This window comes from Capsicum annuum, chromosome 5 (assembly GCF_002878395.1).
Source record: "Capsicum annuum cultivar UCD-10X-F1 chromosome 5, UCD10Xv1.1, whole genome shotgun sequence".
Classification (NCBI taxonomy): Eukaryota; Viridiplantae; Streptophyta; class Magnoliopsida; order Solanales; family Solanaceae; genus Capsicum; species Capsicum annuum.
In genome coordinates, this window is record NC_061115.1 from 2,791,715 (window position 1) to 2,811,459 (window position 19,745).

General features: G+C 33.3%; 2 protein-coding genes across 2 annotated transcripts; one reads left to right on the plus strand and one right to left on the minus strand.

The window, feature by feature from the left end:
- Positions 1-6: 6 nt before the first annotated feature.
- Positions 7-2,629, minus strand: LOC107870142 (kinase-interacting protein 1-like; the record flags this gene model as incomplete). Its single annotated transcript, XM_016716572.2, has 2 exons — positions 2,318-2,629; positions 7-1,034 (listed from the first exon to the last, which is right to left on the minus strand). Coding segments are annotated over exons 1-2 (1,122 nt in total), but the record flags the coding sequence as incomplete, so codon positions are not given.
- Positions 2,630-9,341: 6,712 nt separating this feature from the next.
- Positions 9,342-15,382, plus strand: LOC107870144 (very-long-chain (3R)-3-hydroxyacyl-CoA dehydratase PASTICCINO 2). Its single transcript, XM_016716573.2, has 9 exons — positions 9,342-9,497; positions 10,206-10,317; positions 11,687-11,705; positions 11,798-11,886; positions 11,965-12,018; positions 13,821-13,891; positions 14,146-14,227; positions 14,851-14,947; positions 15,094-15,382. The coding sequence occupies exons 1-9, from the start codon at positions 9,427-9,429 to the stop codon at positions 15,162-15,164; spliced, it is 666 nt and encodes a 221-aa protein (XP_016572059.1). The 5' UTR covers positions 9,342-9,426; the 3' UTR covers positions 15,165-15,382.
- The last annotated feature ends 4,363 nt before the right edge of the window (positions 15,383-19,745 follow it).

Here is a 19,745-nt window from a genome sequence, read left to right on the forward strand (position 1 = left end):
GCCTATCAGAGCTGCCTTATCGTCTTCCAAAGACTGAACTTGTGTTCGGAGTCCATCAGCTTCTCTTCTTAATCTGTCAATCAGAAGTATCTGAGATGAAACTGATATTTCTAAGTTGATCACCTTATTCACAAGCTCGTCGATTCTCTCTTCTAGCTGTGACATCGTTAAAGACCCCTTAGAGGTCGAACCAGTTTGGTCCGCAACCTTGTCATGTACTGACTCTATCTCCTTACCAACTTGTTCTTTCGGGATTCTAACACCATCCGCCTTAGTTTCATCAGTTTGCTCGTGGAGATACTTATGCTTGAACGACTTAAGTTTCTTACAAGAATCTTCGATTTTGTTGAACTCATCTCGCGCTTCTTGTGTATACACATCGTGTTTCTCTTGGAGCTGAGTTATCCTCTCTTGACACGACTGCAATGCTGCTTCCGCCATCAGTTTGCATGCCTCGGGATCCTCAATAACGCGGCCCTCACCAAATTCGTCCTCCAATGTACATATCTTCTGTTGCTTTTCCATGATTTGGTTTTCGATCCCCCTATACCTTTCAAGTCCGTTCTTATAGGAACTTCTTATAAACTCTTTCACGGTCTGCAACGCCAATATGTCTTTCTGAAGCTTGTCGATCTCTTCAACAGCCTCGTCTTTAGACAAACCAGATTTCGCGACATCATCTTTTGATTTTTTACCTTGTCTATGTTTTGGAATACTTGACATAAGACCTTTCGAGTCTTTTCCAGGACCGGTCTTTGGTGGCATTTTCGGAGTTGGTGCACCATATTCATCGTCCTCTTCCATCGCTAGTTGAATTTGTTCCGGGAAGATGGTGGCAATCGTGTTGTTGGCAGTCTGTAGCTCCTTCGACAGATGATCATAACGTTCAGCCAAAGCGCGATAGGCACGATAGGATTCTTCAACAAAGTTGATCAGTTCTGGCCTTTTTTTGTAGTACATTTCTGCTCTTTTTGCAAATGAATCTCCATCTTGTTCAATGAGTTTAATCACACTTTCAACTTTCCCTTGCATATCTGTTAACAATAATATGTATATAAATGGAGTCATTGGTTTTCATACTCATCAAATAAACAATTATTGTAAAGCAAGAAATGTAGGAGAAAGAGAAAATTGAACGTTTGATTGACAACGAGGTCACGGGTTCAAGTTTTGGAAACAACCTCTGGCAGAAATGCAAGGTAAGGCTGCATATAATACGGTCTTGTGGTGGGGCCCTTCCCCGGACATCGCGCATAGCGGTAGCTTTAGTGCACCGGGCTGCCTTTTTTATTGACAACATAACTACCACGTTGCTCTGACTCTTTGAAAATATCGACGGGTGCGTGTAGGATTTTTCAAAAGTATTGCGTTTTTATTTTGAGGATCCGATACCAGTGCGGCAACATTTTTGAAAAATCCGAGCAACATAGCTTTGAAACAAACCTCTATCCTCAATGGGATCCAATATTAGCAATGGAATAGTACTATGGGATCCAACCATGATGGACAGAATTACGTGGTACTTATGCTGGTAGGAGGTAACAAGTACCCCATGAAATTAGTCGAAATGAACTTAAAAAACAATTATAGAATTGAAAAGTCATGATAAACATAATTACGTGGTACTTACGTTTATAGGAGGTAACAGGTACCCCATGAAATTAGTCGAAATGCACTTAAAAAACAATTGTAGAATTGAAAAGTCATGATAAACATAATTACGTGGTACTTACGCTTATAGGAGGTAACAGGTACCATATGAAATTAGTTCAAATGCGCGTAAGCTGACTCGATGCCGGCCACGATTAGAAATTTGAAAAATTATCAAGGCCAATACCCCAACCAACCCCACACCCACCCCACCCCTACCTCATGGAATTAGTTGAAATGCGCTTAAGAAACAATTAAAAATTGAAAAGTTGTGACGGACATAATTACGTGGTACTTATGCTTATAGAAGAAAACAAGCACCTCATGAAATTAGTTCAAATGCGTGTAAGCTGACTCGACGCCATGATTATCAATTTTGAAAATTATCAAAGCCACCCCCAACCCCTATCTCATGGAATTAGTCGAAATGCGCTTAAGAAATAATTAAAAATTGAAAAGTTGTGACGAACATAATTACGTGATACTTATGCTTATAGAAGATAACATGCACCCTATGAAATTAGTTCAAATGCGCGTAAGCTGACTCAATGTCACGATTATCAATTTGAAAATTATCAAAGCCAATACCCCCCAACCCCCTCACCCCCCCAACCAACCCCTTACCCCCCACCCCCACCCCTCACCATTTAAGAAAAAAAAACCATACCTTGAAGGCTTTGTTCAAGCCATTTGGATTGTTTGGTCCTAATATGGCTAGCAGCCCACCATGAATAAGCATTGCTTGCAGCTCTGTGCAACATCTTGTCAATTAATCTTTTTTCTTTTCTTCTTCAAATTCAAATATTTCTCATAATTGATGAAACTCTTCCTCTTTTAAAAAAAAAAAATAATAATAATAATAATAATAATAAATTCTCAAAAGAACAAAAATATATTAGAGAAGAGGAAGAGTTTCAAACATGAGAGAAAAAAAAAAAACAAAATGAAACTAAAAAGAAAAAGAATTAAGGAAAAACTCAAGATTTCTTGTTAATTATGAGATTAAAGTAGAATTAATTTTTGATTTATGGTTAGGAGGTAATTTAGCTCCAAAATAAGTCATAACCATATCAAACAATTTGTCTTTGACCATAAAAAAAGAATTAGAAAAATAAACAAAAAATATTAATCGCACGAATGGTCATTCGAATTTCACAGTCAAATATTTATGGATTTTTAATAAATTTATACGTGCTTTGCACGTGTGTCTCGTGTTAAATATTAAAATTATATATAAAAGAATAAAATTATTTAAAAATAACGATTAACTTTAAAATAAATAAACGCCAACTAAAAGACAAAAAAAAAAAAAAGAGAAATACTTATCTTATAAATCACATAAGTGCCTATATAGTAAATGTTGTTTGAAAATGTTTAGTATGTTTGATTAGTAATTCAGAAAATACTAAGCTTCTGTGTTGATTAAAACAATCAAATAGACAGTGTATTGCACTTTCATTGTACGACATTATAGTATGAAGTCTTGCACTTCATTATCAAAATATACGTGACTTGCAAATATTTAACTCATCTAATAGTGGTACAGATAATTCAAGTATTTTATTGATGTGAAATTCATATGGTTTGCATATTTTATGATCGGTAGAACAATTGGATGAGTTTTAGAGGTTCTATGTTAATTTATATACACAGTCCTGTTAAGAAGAGGTTTTAAAAGGTTTTAAAGTACTTATAGTAAAACTTGTCCAACAACACATTATTAGATATTTCTTAATTTAAATGAAAAGTTTAAGATCACAAAATTTAAAAGACTATATACATCTTTTTTGTTTAAAATTACAAGATCCAAAAATCTCTTTATATTTCTTAAACTTCATGCTTAATCAAATTAAGACATGCAATTTGAGACTAGGGGTGTGCAAAAATCGAACCGATAAAAATGTTATTGGTTTATTGTTATTGGGTTAACGGTTTCATAATGGTTTTATAAAAAAGAATTATTGGGTTATTGGTTCGGTTCGGTTTTTCCTTATTGGGTTATCGGTTTACCCAATAACCCAATAAATATATATATATGACTTATTATATATTTCTCTTTTATTTCTACAAATTAACAAACCTATTATTTCAATTATACAAACTCTTAATTTCTTCTAACAACATTTACTTCAAACTTGAAGAAGATTTTTGTAAATTTTAAACACATCATGTAGGATTTTTGATTGCAACTAAGATTCGTTTTTTTTCATGTTAGTTACTACTATTTCTATTTTATGAGTATTTTCTTATTGGTTAAACCGAACCGTTAAAGGACTAAAAACCGATAAAAAATATCCTATTGGTTTAGCATATTTAAAAATCGAAAACCGATAAACTGAACCGATAATATGTAAAACCGAACCGACCGATGCACACCCCTATTTGAGACAAAGAATGCAACAAAAGTTTACCTCTCTTATCAAGTGCAAAGATCATATTTGATGTCTCTTCTAAAGTCCTCGAAAAGGTTACTTATGATCTCGCATTCGCCAATCCCATGTGTTGCTGCAAATCTTTGCAGCTCATAATCTCTGAGGTCTGATCCTCTGCTTGAATTCTTCAGGTAACCTTCTTCTCCGCATCAACTATATCACATTCCTCATCTTTAGTTACATTATTTGTTTCTTTGATATTGTTGGATACAAAAATACTTGAACAAACATCACATCATCATACACCATAACAAAAACAAATCACCTTATCACTATTAATAAACTAAAAGAAAGTGAAGAAAAAAATCACATTATATTGAAAAAAAAAACACATTGATTGCAAAAAAAATAACTTGAATTAAATCAAACTGAATAATAAGAAGACAATCAAAGAAGAAAAAAGAATGACGCATTAGTGAGGGTTAAATAAGGGTTTGTAAAATAAATGGCAAGTTAATGAGGGTTAAACAAGGGTTTGTAAATAGAATTATAGTTTAAGTAAATAATTATATAAGATAGTATTTTAATTGATTTAGAAGTTTATTATTAGGAGCTCTTACCTATTATAAATAAATAAATAAATAAATAAATAATATAAGATAGTATTTAATTGATTTAGAAGTGTAATGCAAACTCAAGTGATAAATTTTCATCCAACATTAATTTGGGTTAGTGACTATTACAATTTAGATGTATAGGATATTTTCAATATACGTATAGGCATTAATAGACAAAACTTGATTACATGTAAAGCTTAATAAATAGTAGGACTTTCTACTTAAATCAAATAAAAAAAAATTAATTATGAGATTTTTTTAATTAATAATAGTCTTAAAGATTACAAAAATAGTTCTAATATAATAGAATTTTCATCTTATTATATCTTTTAAAATTTTATAATAAGTTAAAAAGTGGAGGGTTCCTAGCAGTGAAGGTTCCTAGGATTGATAGGAATTAAAAGTGTCCTTTAGTAATATACCATTTGGTTTTTCAAATTAATTAAATATCTAAATATGGAAAATAATTAAATATTTATACTTATGTATTTAAAAACTATAGTTCGATTAGGAATTGTTGCCTTTTATAAATAGGTGAAAAAAATATTAGGATTCTAATTATATAATACTTAATTGGAAAAAATGGCAAAAAGATGATTTTGTCTATTGTACAGTCTTTTAATAAAGGACAAAAAGTTTAAATCACTTTTATAATACACTTTTAATATATTATAGATTATAGATATAGATAGATTATAGATATAACACTCTAAATCTGCCCCTAGCTAGCAATAATAAAGAAGGAAAAACAAAATTAAAACTAAAGACATTATTTAAAATCAAGTAGGAATAATTTAGTTTTAACCAAAGTCAATAAAGGATATTTATTTTGGTACAAGAAACTAAAATGGACACACATAAAGATATTTATAGATTATAATTTAGGTCTATACACATAAATATACTTATTTCTATTGATTTTTTATTTTTTTTTGAAACAAAACAAAATATCAATGTATCAATAGCACAACTATTTGTCAATTGGTCACAATCAATAAATAAGAATTAGACCTTTCGTGGACGAAACTAAAAAATTTTTAAAAGTCTAAATTAAATTAAAGGTATCGATAATTCCATCTCTTTCTTGATTATTAATTGAAACGAATGGTTGGATGTACTTGTCGATATGAATTATCATCAAATACATTCATCTACATGGAACCATCAAAACGATATGATTATAAGTTTTGAAATTAATTGTTCTAAGTATTTTTTGAGCAAAGCATCTAGTACCGCATGAACTATGATCAAATTTTTTATGATATAATCCAACTTCACGGGGGCCCTATTATCCTCTTGAACTAAATTTTAGTATATTTTTGTTAACCTTTTAAGCCGATGTGACATCTTTTTTAAATATTTTTAGTTGATGTGGCACTTTTGAGGCCTAATTTTATGTAATAAAGGTGTCGCGTCAGCGTAAAAGGGTAACAAAAATATGCTAAAATTGAGTTCGGGGGGAGGGGGGAGGGTAATAGGATCGTTGTGAAGTTGGAGTGTGTCGTAGCAATTTTGGCTATTGTTCGGGGGATACTGAATGTTTATCCCTATTTTTTTTCCCAATCGGGTTTTGGTATTCTATTGAGGTCTTCTTTAATTTGGATTCGCATCACGTAAGGTTTATAAAACAGAAAAATCCTTCCTACAATAAAAAAAAATTCATAGTCAAGACTCGAAATTGCAACTCTGTTTATAAGTAGAGAAATCATATATTTATCTACAATCCTCTATGATTGCTCGAGTAATTCATACTAAGACTCGATTAATTTAAATTTGTGCCACATAAGATTCATTAATGACTATGTAAAATTTAGCTAGATGTGGTTATATATAACTTTTGTGGGTGGGTGGGAATTATAGTAATAATATGTTTTGATTTTTGGATGAAATAAAAGTTGGCCTAATTTTATATCTACCATAGAGAAGTCATTATTTGTCCTATTATTTTACCTACTATTAGGTACCCTCACCTTTATTTCATTAAAATATATGAACCATCTCAGCTGTTTTTATAAATTATGACAACTGTTTTCTTTAAATGTAAATATTTATTAAAAATAGATGTAATACATAAACATGTATTTATCTTCTTCAACTTTGAATCTAGACAAGTAGATATTTAAGTTCGAATAAAATTGATACATCTAATGACGGAGTCAGAATTTTCACCTAGGAGTTTCAGAAATAAACATACAAATAAATCGAAGGGTAGCTCCACCCTGCATACGTCTTATGGAATATCCTTCATGACGTTCTATGTGTATTAGATCACATAGGACGTGCATATCTACTTATTCACGTTTAAAATTAAAAGACATAGATGTTAATTAAATTAAATGACACGTTTATATATTATGCCTTAAAATATAAATTTACATAATTTTTTTTTCTTCTAAATATTGTGTTGAGTCAAATACAATTATATGAATTGAGAACAAATTTGAGGAATTTTCTATGTCATGGTGAATTGAGGTTGTGGTAATCATGATTTACAACTAACTAGTAACTACATCATTAAAGAATATAGTACAATGGATAAAATTATTTTTTCCTTAATTAGATATCATAATTTCTCTTATTAAACTCTACATGACGTGAAATTGAATAAGTCAAAATTTAATGTAGAAAATAAATAGCCGATCGAAATAAAACTTAAAATAACAAATATTCATGATATGACACGTGTTTATAGGAGAACTTTCAACACCAACTTTATTACGTCGTCGTTTTGTTTCCCCCTCTCCTCCATCGATTAGTATTCGAATAGTGCTCACATAACCTTTCTTTCTCTGGTCTTTTTTATTAGTGTTCGGTATACTTTCATTCTTTTTTTATCAAATTTTGTCTCTCTATTTTGAATATCGGTCTTCATTGCGTAAGCGGAAGCCAATTTATTTGAACCAATATATCATCTAATCATTCAAAAAAATAAGACATTTTTCGAATAAGCCAAAAAGTCGATTTATTTGGACTAATAGATCAGCTAATTTTCTAAATAACAAGGCATTTTTTGAATAAGTCAATTCATTTGGAATCAGTAGCAGCGTCCAGATTTTTATTAAGGAAATTCAAAAGTGCACACACGAACTAATCGAAGGGAGTTCAACATCTATTATATATACATAAAATATAATTCTAATCATATTTTAACCATCTATGAATAGTACTATAATTTTCTACCGAATAGAATTTGGATGAACCCCTGAGCGTGTGCTAGCTCCGCCCCGAACCCCAAGCCCACCCTACACCCACCCTCCCCACCTACCCTCAATTTTTTTCTTAATTCTTTTCTTTTCAAGCCCCCCCCCCCCACCCCCCCCGCACCTTACCCCCACCCCCCACCTCCCCCCAATTTTCTTTAATAATTTTATTTTTCAAGCCACCCCACCCCCACCCTCACCGTACCCCCACCCTTCACCTACCCCCAATTTTCTTTAATTCTTTTCTTTTCAAGCCCCCCACCCCCTACCCCCACGCCACTCCCACCCCTCCATTGTACCAAGATTTTTTCATTCAAAATCTGTCAGGTGGGGTGTGGACAGTTGAGAAAATATGGGATGGAGACATTATCAGATTCAGTAGTTCCATCTACTCACCTACACTGATTAATATAATCATAAATAGCCAATCTATCTTTCTTTCTTCTTTTTGAATAATCATAATATTCAAATCAATTTTCTCACACCTCAATTAAATTTACCACATCTATTACCAACAACAGCTATTAAGTAATTCTATTCATGAAGACTGAAACAAATAGAAAGAATCACCTAATATTTTATTCTACCAAATTTAAACTCAAAACATCAAATTTTCAGCGAACACTTCAACTAAATTCACGATAATATCTATCACCTTCCACTAAAATATAAATACCACATAACTCTATCGATCAAGTGTAGGACTGATAGGATGAATTACCTAGTATTTTTTTCTACGAGATTTAAACCTCCAAATTCTAGATTTTCAACTCAATTCATTGACCGATAGGCTACAAAGACATATATAACCGTCTTTCCTTTTTCTTTTTTGATAACTGTGATGTTCGAATCAACTTTTACACACCTCAAATAAATTCATCCACGATAGATCTACCATCTCTCACCAACAGCAGATATTAGGTAACTCTATCTACAAGGCCACGATAGACAGAAATAATCATCTAATATTTTTCTCCTATGAAATTTAAACCTGAAACCTCATATTTTCATTATAATTCATTGACCAATAGGCCACGTCCTTAAACACATAAATAACAATCTTTCTTTCTTTTTAATTTGAAAAAAATGTTCTGCTTCCGCTCTGAACTATACACAAAATTGTTGAGACACACTCGAACTTTAGGAGAGTCTATTACCCCTGAACTAATTAAAATCATATTTTTGACAACCTTAATGCCTACGTGATCCAATATTTCAGTTCACATTCACAAAAACATGTTAGATAGAAAGAATCAATCTAATTTTTTTTTCGAGATTTAAACCTGAAACATTATATCCTCAACATAATTCATTGACCAATAGGCCTAAATAGCCATTTTTTTTAATTTTTTTTTGCATAAATAACAATCTTTCTTTCCTTTTAATTTTGATGATCGTGGTGTCCGAATCACATAATTATGTCCACCAGATTTACCTACTACTAATATTTTTCTATAGGATTTAAACCCAAATTTTAAATAATCAAATTTAATTTATTGATCATTAGGCCACGCCCGTGGGTGAATAAATAGCCGTCTTTCTATAAATACCCATTTCACCACTTTACATTTTTTTTCAAAGTTTCCAATGGCTGGAATATTATCACTTGTTAGACGCATTTATCTCTCCTTTTACAATTGGATTGTCTTTTTTGGATGGTAAACTTCAATACCCACTTTTTATTTTTTCCTCTATCTTATTGTATTTGCATGTTTTATCTACCCAATTATCCGGGCGAATTCAAGATTTAAACTTTATGCGTAATTTTTTTCTATAGTCACACTAATATGGATTTAAGATTTAAACTTTATGGGGATGATATTTAAGGTTCTTAACATTGAACTTGTTAGTATTTTTTGTATAGTGATATACCCGTATTCAAGATTTAAACTTTATTGGCTCGATATTCGAGGTTGTTAGCATTGAGCCTTTTTCTATCATATTGCATCATTATCGAGGTGGATTCAAGATTTGAACTTTTATGAGTTAGATATTTAAGGTTCTTAGTATTATTGGTTCAGACATACTATTTATGTTGCTTGGACTTTTTAAAAATGCAACTGCGCCCGTGTTGGATTCTATAAAAATGCACTATTTTTGAAAGATTCGATATACACCCATTGATATTTTTGAAGAGTTCGAGCAAATACAGTATGAAAGTAGTTAAAATTTTGATGAATAGATATGAATAGAGTGGTTCTTGATTACAAAGATATGAACTTTATTGGAATTGAATGTAGTTGATTGATTGATTTGTTTATTTTCTTGATTGTTTATTTAACTGTAGATCTGAGATCTCTTTGTTTTGGATTCTTTTGGTGTTTGTTTTTGTGAAATTCAAATTTTGGGTAAATTGGAAATTTCAGGTTTCAAGTTTTTTATCTTGCTGTGAAAACTCTGAAAGAATCAGGACATGAACATGTCTATGATGCTGTAGAGAAGCCTTTGCTTTTAGCTCAAACCGCCGCGATTTTAGAGGTAAATCTCACTAACTCACCAAGGCTATGTTATTATTCTATCCAACCGTTTCAATCTGTTTGTCTGGTTTTGACTTGGTATGGAGTTTAAAAGAGTTAAAGAAAGACTTTTGAATCTTGTGAATTCAAACAGACGATATGTGGAATGTACCGAAACACCCTTTAATCTTACGGTCTTAAAAATGTCGGGTGGAAAGTTGAAATTAAAGAATTGCCAAAAAAGGAAAGAGACAGTCTATTTTAAACAGACTAAAAAGGAAAGTGTATAGATGATAATATTTTGTGGGGATGTGGGGGTTGGAATGCTATTTTCTCTAGTAATGTTTGATATTATTTGTTGGTTGTTGATAAATGAAATTCTAGACATTTATGATTCAATTACCCAAAGGTTGAGTCTTTTATACATATGAGGGACAGATCTATTTTGGGAAATTTTACCTATTACATAAATTTTCATTCAAAGATGTTGGTTCAAATGTGGAAAATTTAAAGAAATATGGGTGAAAGTTGTTGACATTCTACTTCTCCATCCCCATATGTTCAGTTGAGTGTAGTGTTGGTGAAAGGTTCTTTTATTTTTATTTTGGAATACTCAAAAGATACTTCTTTTGTTACTTCTAATGTTTTGTCATATCTAATTTGCTGGTTCCAGACTATTTCTTTGGTAAAATGTGTAGCAGTGTAAAAAGAGGGCAGCCCGATGCACTAAAGCCCCCGCTATGCGTGGGGTCCGAGCAGTGGCGGAGCCGCCTTTGGACAAGGGGGTTCATCTTCGACGGAAAATTATACTGTTTATGTAAGGTTAAAATTATTTTTTATGATCTCTAGTAGATGTTGAACCCCCTTCGGCTAGTTCATATGTTCACTTCTGAACCTCCTTTAGTGAAAATCCTGGCTCCGCCACTGAGTCTAGGAAAAGGCCGCACACAAGTGTAGTGGTGTATATAATGAATTAATGAAGCGTGGTTGAAGCATAAACTCTAAAATATGATACCTAATTTTGTAAGGTCTTTATCTAATGATTACGTTTTTCCTTCTAAAGATTAGTACTGTCGTAGCTACTTAAATCTAATGAATAAAGCATATTTTCAATTGGTTCGTGCTGCTACTGGCGCTCGATAAAAGTCCGAGTTGCGACTAACACGTTTTTAAGCTTTGTGTAGCTGTAACTGACATGTAGTTGGCTGTTTGTTTCGTTCTCTTATTATATATACTTATAGATTTTTCTTAATCAAATTTGAGGTAAATAATTGTTGCTGCAGAACGTTGTGTTTAGTATCTTTTTATTGCGTGGTGTTATTTTCATTAAATGCAAATATGACCGGGATACTAACATGTTAAATTTCTTTTCCACATGATTCGTGGAACAGATACTTCATGGTCTAGTGGGTATGTTTACTTGATCCCAATCGTAAATAAGCTCAGATAGAAGATTTTAAACTGTAGTAATAACCTTTTCTTTTTCTGTTACCGTTAACTAGGTTTGGTAAGATCGCCAGTATCAGCAACTCTTCCACAAATAAGTTCAAGATTATACGTAATGTGGGGTATTCTATGGAGTTTCCCTGAGGTTAGCTTAATTAATTTCCTCGAATTTCAACATACAATATAAAAGTACTTTAACGAACGAATTCGTTTGGCAATGCAGCTCCGGTCTCATATTCTTGTTAGCTCTCTAGTGATTAGCTGGTCTGTAACGGAGGTGAGCCTTGCTTATTTGTAAACTTCAAGTTTTGTTTATGTTAAGAGGTGTATTTATAGTAACATTGTTAATCGTACCTTGATTCTGTTTAATCTTTTTGGTCGAATAAAGATTGATTCTGTTTCTTCTTTATATGTCAGAATGCAATAGTACACAGCCGAGCGGCTAGCAACACCTCTTTTTCGAATTAACTATTAGCAATAATATTCTGCCCGCATTCTTTCCTAAGTCCATAGCTTGGTTCTTTTTACCTGCAATATCTTAGTCTAACAATCATGAGTAACTTTACGATGTATTAGACCATCATTTGCATGAACCGCAAGCAATGAGTGCTGAAATCAAAATTGAGATTGCTGCTTCTGCTTTCATTTTGATTTGGTGTGATGCTCCAACCGACACAACGTATAGATATTAGCTTTTTTCTTCTGTATGTGTTGTGGATGTAAAGATATGACACCTTGACCGAACTCAATCCCAATAGCTAGCTCATGAGGGGAGGATTGTCCAAGTCCATATAAGCAAACCAACAGTCCATTCCCCAACCAATGTGGGACTTTTACCCACCTGGTGCGTGGACCGGGAGTGCAACGAGGATGGACCTGGCTTTGATACCATGTAAAGATATAACACCTGGACCTAAGCAAACCAATAGTCCATTCCCCAACCAATGCGAGATTTTCACCCACTCTAACAGTGGAATCCAGTGAAACTGCAAATCTCAGCTGAATTGGTTCCTAGAAGACCTTCACTTAGATGTGCCCATTTCAGGCAACATATATTCAAGGTCGGTGTGGAAGGGGGTGCGAGATAGGTAGATATAACAATCCCAATCATCCTAACCAAGGATCTTGTCTAAAGATTAATCACTACTTTTAAGCATGTCCTATTTGTTCCCAACGAGAGACAATGGGATAAAGAATCAGTCTCTTCAATTAGATTGAAAACCAAGAGTTTCGTTAAGAGAGATAGATGGAGAAATGTGAAGAGAACTGAGAAGAGGATAGAGAGGTATCCGGACGGGAAATTTTTATGAATGCCTCTCACTAGAATTTTCTTCTTAGTTTCAAAAGTTGTCGAGTGTTTTGTTGGCGGCAGTTGAATGTATTTAGTACGCGATGGTATTACAAACTTACAAAGTTCTTTTACAGATAAGCATGTCTCTCACTAGAATTTTCTTCTTAGTTTCAAAAGTTTTCGAGTGTTTTGTGGGCGGCAGTTGAATGTATTTAGTACGCGATGGTATTACAAACTTACAAAGTTCTTTTACAGATAAGCTAGCTTAACTATCCTTATCTTTTGCTTTTCCTTTCCACTAAATCATTGTGCATTTAAAACTGTTAAACTAGAGGATTGTTCAATTATTCAGAAATACTCTACGCCAGGGGCTATCAGTAGACAATAGGTAACGGTTTGATGCATTTTGTTTTTACTGATTCTAGTAGTCCACTTAATTATCGTAACTCAACAAAGATACCCTCAGTTATCTTTACTCCGTATAGTTAATGCTTATCAGAGAATCTCGTAATTCAGAATTGTGTTCCCTGATTCCCTCGATAAGTTTGTGAGAGCACTTTGGACTGAATTCCATGTCATTGCGTGGTGCATGTCATAAAGTGCTTGTAATTGTTATTCTCCTCGCTCTCTTTCTATCTGTGACCAAGGGCCAATGTTGTTATTAACAAAGTCATTTCACGACTGCTTAACTGGTCATACTCAAATCTAAATAATGTGTTGAAAGTTTGTGTCATTCATGGTTAAGCAACATGTTGATTATTGGTTCATGCTCTCTGCTCGAACTTCAGATCATCCGATATTCATTTTTTGGGACAAAAGAGGCGTTTGGTTCTGCTCCTTCATGGCTCTTGTGGCTAAGGTATGAACCTATAACTTTGTGAGCCTGATAAAAGCGTTTGCATGTTCTTCTATATAGAGGACAACGACGACATTATAGATGATCCAGAACGTAACAAAATAAAAAGTAATTGAGATGGTTTCACAAGTGCATCATATATGGGATTCATGCCCATTTTTTCGTCTCTAGTAGTGGCAAATACCTTCTCCGGAGGTTCTTTTTAGTTTGATTTGCCCCTCAAAGCTGAAGTGCGGGTATTGATTTTATTCGTGCAGATATAGTACCTTCTTGTTGCTGTATCCTAGTGGCATCACAAGTGAAGTTGGCTTGATATATAGCGCTTTGCCTTACATCACGGTACTGAGACTTGTCTCTCTTTCGACTCATGTTGTACGGAATGATTTTTTATGTATCGAATGATTTGTTGTGTAGTAGCAGCACATTGTCATCCATATCCTTCCAAATTGCACCCTTTCCCGGTTTCTCCTCCTGTCTTGACATCAAAACCGATCTGTTCTATAGTTTTTACTTGGCCTCTCCGAGACACTTGTGCTTAAGTTTCTGCAACTATATATACCTAGTTTATTGGTCGATTGTAAATGGAATTTCGCTCCTTGCCATGACTTATGATTACGACAAAATATCCATTGCAACCACCTTGCATCCCAACCTTCTCGACTTTCTTTGGTGCCAAAGACCAATGGTTACGATAGACCCTAGACTCAAAATAGACCACGACACATATCTGCAACTATATATACCTAGTTTATTGGGCGGTTGTATTTGGAATTTTGCTCCTTGACATGACTTATGATTATGACAACATATCCATTGTAACCACCTTGCATCCCAACTTTCTCGACTTTCTTTGGTGCCAAAGACCAATGGTTACGATAGACCCTAGAGTCGAAATAGACCGTGACTTATGATTGTTCTGTTTATATCATCGTGTATCTTCTAATCGAACTATTGTCTTCTAGGAATCGGGGAAGTATTCTCTTAGGATGCCAAACAAATGGAACTTCTCTTTCGATTACTATTATGCAGGACTTGTTGCCCTCGGTATCTATGTCCCAGGCAAGTATCTTTTAACTAAAACTATCCTTCTTCTAGGCCTCACATTTACGCTCTTTTTTGTTTAGCGTCTTGCATTATTCCTTTCCGCGTGAAACTGTGCTTTTCGTGTTAGATTTTTGATTAGTTTGCGGTATTTGGAAATGCAGGCAGTCCTCACATGTACGGTTACATGCTCGGACAGAGAAAGAAAGCTCTCTCCAAATCGAAAAAGGAGTAGACTAAATCGAAATATAGCTGTTGGAGATTGCAATTTTTATGTGAATGAATGTATTTCAAACTGTTCAATTCTTTCTTATTGATTTAAAACAATAGAACAATTTGCATTTGTCTGCTGGAAAATCTAGTGGTTGAATGAAAATTCACTTATAGTTTGCTGAGTTTTCATCAGAACTAAACAAAGGGATTGATAATCTATGTTGCTCGGACTCTCCAAAATTGTAGTTGCACCTGTGTTGGACAGTGGCAGTGGCAGTGGCAGAGCCACCTTTGCACCAGGGAGTTCATTCGAACCCCGGCTCTTCGATGAAATATTATACTGTTTTTATACTATTTTTACATGATTAAAAATATTTTTTATTCATATATAGTAGATGTTGAATCCATTCGACTAGTTTGTATATTTGAATGACAAGAGTACTTAAAAATAGTCAACATGTTTGACGTCTTATTAATTATTTAGTTGAAAAATAATGCACAAACATATAAATCAAAGTTCTACCAACACTTAAAAAAATAAAAAAACAGAAAAGCAATTCCTTCTGTTTAGACTTTTCATATTCCATGTTTTTTTTTTTTTTTTTTTTCATTTTTTACACTTCACAACTTTTATTTTCTCAGCTTTTTAAACGTGTGAAATAATACCTTTTGTACACACATAGAATATAATGACTTCATTTTTACGTCAAAAGGTTTTGAGTTTGAGTTTTGAAAGAGTTAGTTAAATATTTTGTGTTGTAGAGACTTTACCTAAAAAAATCAAAACAAGCAAAAAAATCAAAATCAAAAATCTGTCTTTTTGATTTGATTTGGTTTCTCGATTTAAAAAAATTACGTGAATACTTGATTTGACTTGGCAAATAAAAAAATCAAAGAGAATCGCCTTGTATACCCACCTACTTATTTGCGATCTGATTGATAGTGTAAATAATTCACACCATTAAATGTATGAAGTTAAACTTCATACCTCTTCTCCACCTAAATACTTAAACAACAATAACAAACTCAGTATATTCCCATATAGTGGGGTCTGGGAGGATAGAATGTACGCAGTTCATATCACTACAAGTAGAGAGACTGTTTCCGAAAGACCCCCGGCTCAAGACAAAGGACCGTATTCAAACGTCAAAAGCATACTACATGATGAAAATAACAGCGATACAACAAGCACAAAAAATAAAGTACTTTAACCAACAAAGGGCACCCCCCTCCCCCAACCTTAGCACTACCACCTAAGCTACACCAAACTCTCCTATCTACAGTCTATGACTTGACTACCCCCTTTGCCCTTTACCCTAATACTCTTCCTCCAAACCTTCCTATTGAGGGTTATGTCCTCAGTGAGCCGTAATTGCTCCATATTACGTCTAATCACTTCTCTCCAGTATTTCTTCGGTCTACCCCTACCCCGCTTGAAACCATCCAAGGCCAACCTCTCACACCTACGAACTGGAGCTTCCCTGCCTCTTCTCATCACATGCCCAAACCATCTTAACCTCACTTCCCAAATTTTATCCTCCACCAACGTCACTCCCACTTTCTCTCGAATAATCTCATTCCTAACCCTGTCAGCCCTCGTGAAACCACACATCCAACGCAACATCCTCATTTCCACCACCTTCAACTTCTGGACGTGAGAATTCTTATCTGACCAACACTCCACTCCATATAATATAGCTGATCTGACTGCAACTCCGTAGAATTTGCCTTAAAGTTTGGGGGACACCTTCTTATCGCATAAAATTTTCGAGGCGAGCCGTCATTTCAACCAACCTGCCCCAATACGGTGAGAGACATCCTTATCAATCTCTCCATTCCCCTGAATCATAGACCCAAGGTACTTAAAATTATCCCTCTTACACACCACCTAAGACTCCAACTCCACTACCACTTCGTCCTCTTGCCTCGAGTCACTAAACTTGCACTTCAAGTATTCCGTCTTGGTCCTACTCAACCTGAAACCTTTAGCTTCCAGGGTTTGTCTCCAAACCTCCAACTTATCATTAATACCTCGATGTGACTTATCAATCATGACTATATCATCCGCAAAAAGCATACACCATGGCACCTCAACTTGAATACTTCGTGTCAACACATCTATTACCACGACGAATATAAACGGACTAAGAGTCGATCCCTAGTGCAACCCCGTCAAGACCAAAAAGTGCTCGAAATCCCCTCCCACAGTCCTTACCTGAGTCTTCGCCCCCTCGTACATGTCCCTAATCGAACGAATGTACGCCACAGGGGACCCCCTCACCTCCAAGCATCTCCAAAGAACCTCCCTAGGGACTTTGTCACATGCCTTTTTCAAGTCAATAAACACCATGTGCAGATCCCTCTTCCTCTCTCTATACTGCTCAACCAGTCTCCGCACTAGGTGAGTTGCCTCAGTAGTCGAGCGACCAGACATAAATCCAAATTGATTCTCCGAAATAGACACTATCTTCCTCAATCTCCGCTCCACCACCCTCTCCCAAATCTTCATCATGTGACTCAACAACTTAATACCACGGTAGTTATTGCAACTCTGAATGTAAATACTTAATATGTTTTATTTTTTGACAGTCAAATTACATGAACTTTAATCATTATTTTATACTCTTTTAAATACCTAAATTATAATTTTAAATATTATTCTAACCTAATTCAATTTAAATTTGAAGATTAGTCAAATATATTCTCAAAAAGTAAAATATGACAGATAATATGAATGATAGCCATAGATTAATTTTGACTTTCAATTTGCATATGACAGAGTACTCACAAATAGTCATCATGTTTGACTTATTTATTATTATTGGTAGAAAAATAATGAACACACATATAATCAAAGTTCTACCAACACTTTAGAAATAAAAAACAAAAAGCAATTCCTTTTGTTTAGACTTTTCATATTCCATATTTTTTTTCATTTTTTACACTTCACAACTTTTATTTTCTCAGCTTTTTAAACGTGTGAAATAATACCTTTTGTACACACAGAGAATATAATGACTTCATTTTTATGTCAATAGATTTGGAGTTTGAGTTTCGAATATAATATCATCTTTATTAACAAATATTAATTTTAGAGATAAGCATTTGGTCAAAATTGTTACGACAGACTCTAATTTCATAGGAATTTTATTTACTCCCCTGAACTCGACGTGACACACCATTATTACATAAAATGGAATCTATGTCAAAAGATGTCACATCAGCTAAAATGATTGATAAATGGTGTCATGTCAGCTAAAAAATTGATAAAAATATGCTAAAATTTTAGTTTAGGGAGGTAATAGAACCCCATGAAGTCGGAATGATCGTAGCAAATTTGGTCATTATTCAAAGGATACTGAATGCTTTACTCTTAATTTCATCACTAAATATGAAACTTTCGAATACGAATGTAAATTTAGTCAGATTCTAATAATGAATATCGAACATCATACGAACACAAAAAAGGTCCTTTCATTTTCTATGTCTGATTTACGTTTATTCATGTTCCTTTATTAACTTAAAGTCCCATTGATTAATGACTCCTTTTCTACATCTCCAAATTTAGAGCTTTACAATTATTAAGTTTTCAAACTTTTAATTACGTTGAAAATAAATTGCATTATTATTTGTTGGAAACATTTGACTTTGACTGTTGGATAAAGCTAAAATATGATGTTTTCTAATCAACCAACACTAAAAAGTAACCATCCAGCTGTAATTTTTTATGTTTTTTTTGAATTACTACTTTTTTTTTTTGTCTAATATACACATAGTAATTATTATTTAATTTCACGTGGAAAAAGGTAAACTACTTATGCATGATTATAAATTAACAATAATATTTAATTCCACATCCTAAAATATTATGAGCTCAACACTGTGGAAGGTACAAAATGATCATTTATGTTAAAAAATTGAACTGAAGAATTTTTTTTTTTAAATCTCACATATAAAAATGAAGATTTTTGGTGGTAAAGGCATGAAAACTAAAAAAATAAGTTTGTAAAGAACTAAAAAAAAAACAAATTTCCAGCAAAGTACTAGTTTACTACAGCTTATATTATGAGCTTATAACTAAAATATTTAACTTGTTAATTATCAAATTAAATAGGAGTGATTAATAATTATCAAGATTCATGACCCAACTTGTCACTATGCATTGCAACTAAATAGTTATGGGTCGTTTGATACGTCGGATAAAGATAATAATTCTGAGATAAAATTTGAAATTAATTTTATCCATGCATGGTTAGTTTGAGGCATTAACTAATCTCAAAATTATTTTATCTCATCATTTATATTAAAATAATAAAATTACTATCTCATATAAAAAATGATAAATATTCCCAACAGATGAAATATCTTTACTTATACCAAAAAAAAAAAAAAAGAGATTAGCTTAACAGGATCCCAATAGAAAACAATACAACCATTTTTATAGTAGATTGAAATGGTAAAAGTTAATTTACACTTGGTTAAAAGTGGTAACCATATTTGTGTATCGTTAAAAACATCAACAAATATACCTTAAATTCTCCTAGCTAGTAATTCTTTTTTAAAAGATCTCATACGAATACAATATTTTTTTTTGAAAATTCAA

Excerpts from the sequence above, each read along its gene's own strand:
- LOC107870144 (XM_016716573.2), top strand. The coding sequence starts at position 9,427 with ATGGCTGGAATATTATCACTTGTTAGACGCATTTATCTCTCCTTTTAC. Across the intron at positions 11,887-11,964 it reads TTCTATGGAGTTTCCCTGAG|CTCCGGTCTCATATTCTTGT; the intron begins GTTAGCTTAATT and ends TTGGCAATGCAG. Across the intron at positions 13,892-14,145 it reads TCATGGCTCTTGTGGCTAAG|ATATAGTACCTTCTTGTTGC; the intron begins GTATGAACCTAT and ends TTATTCGTGCAG.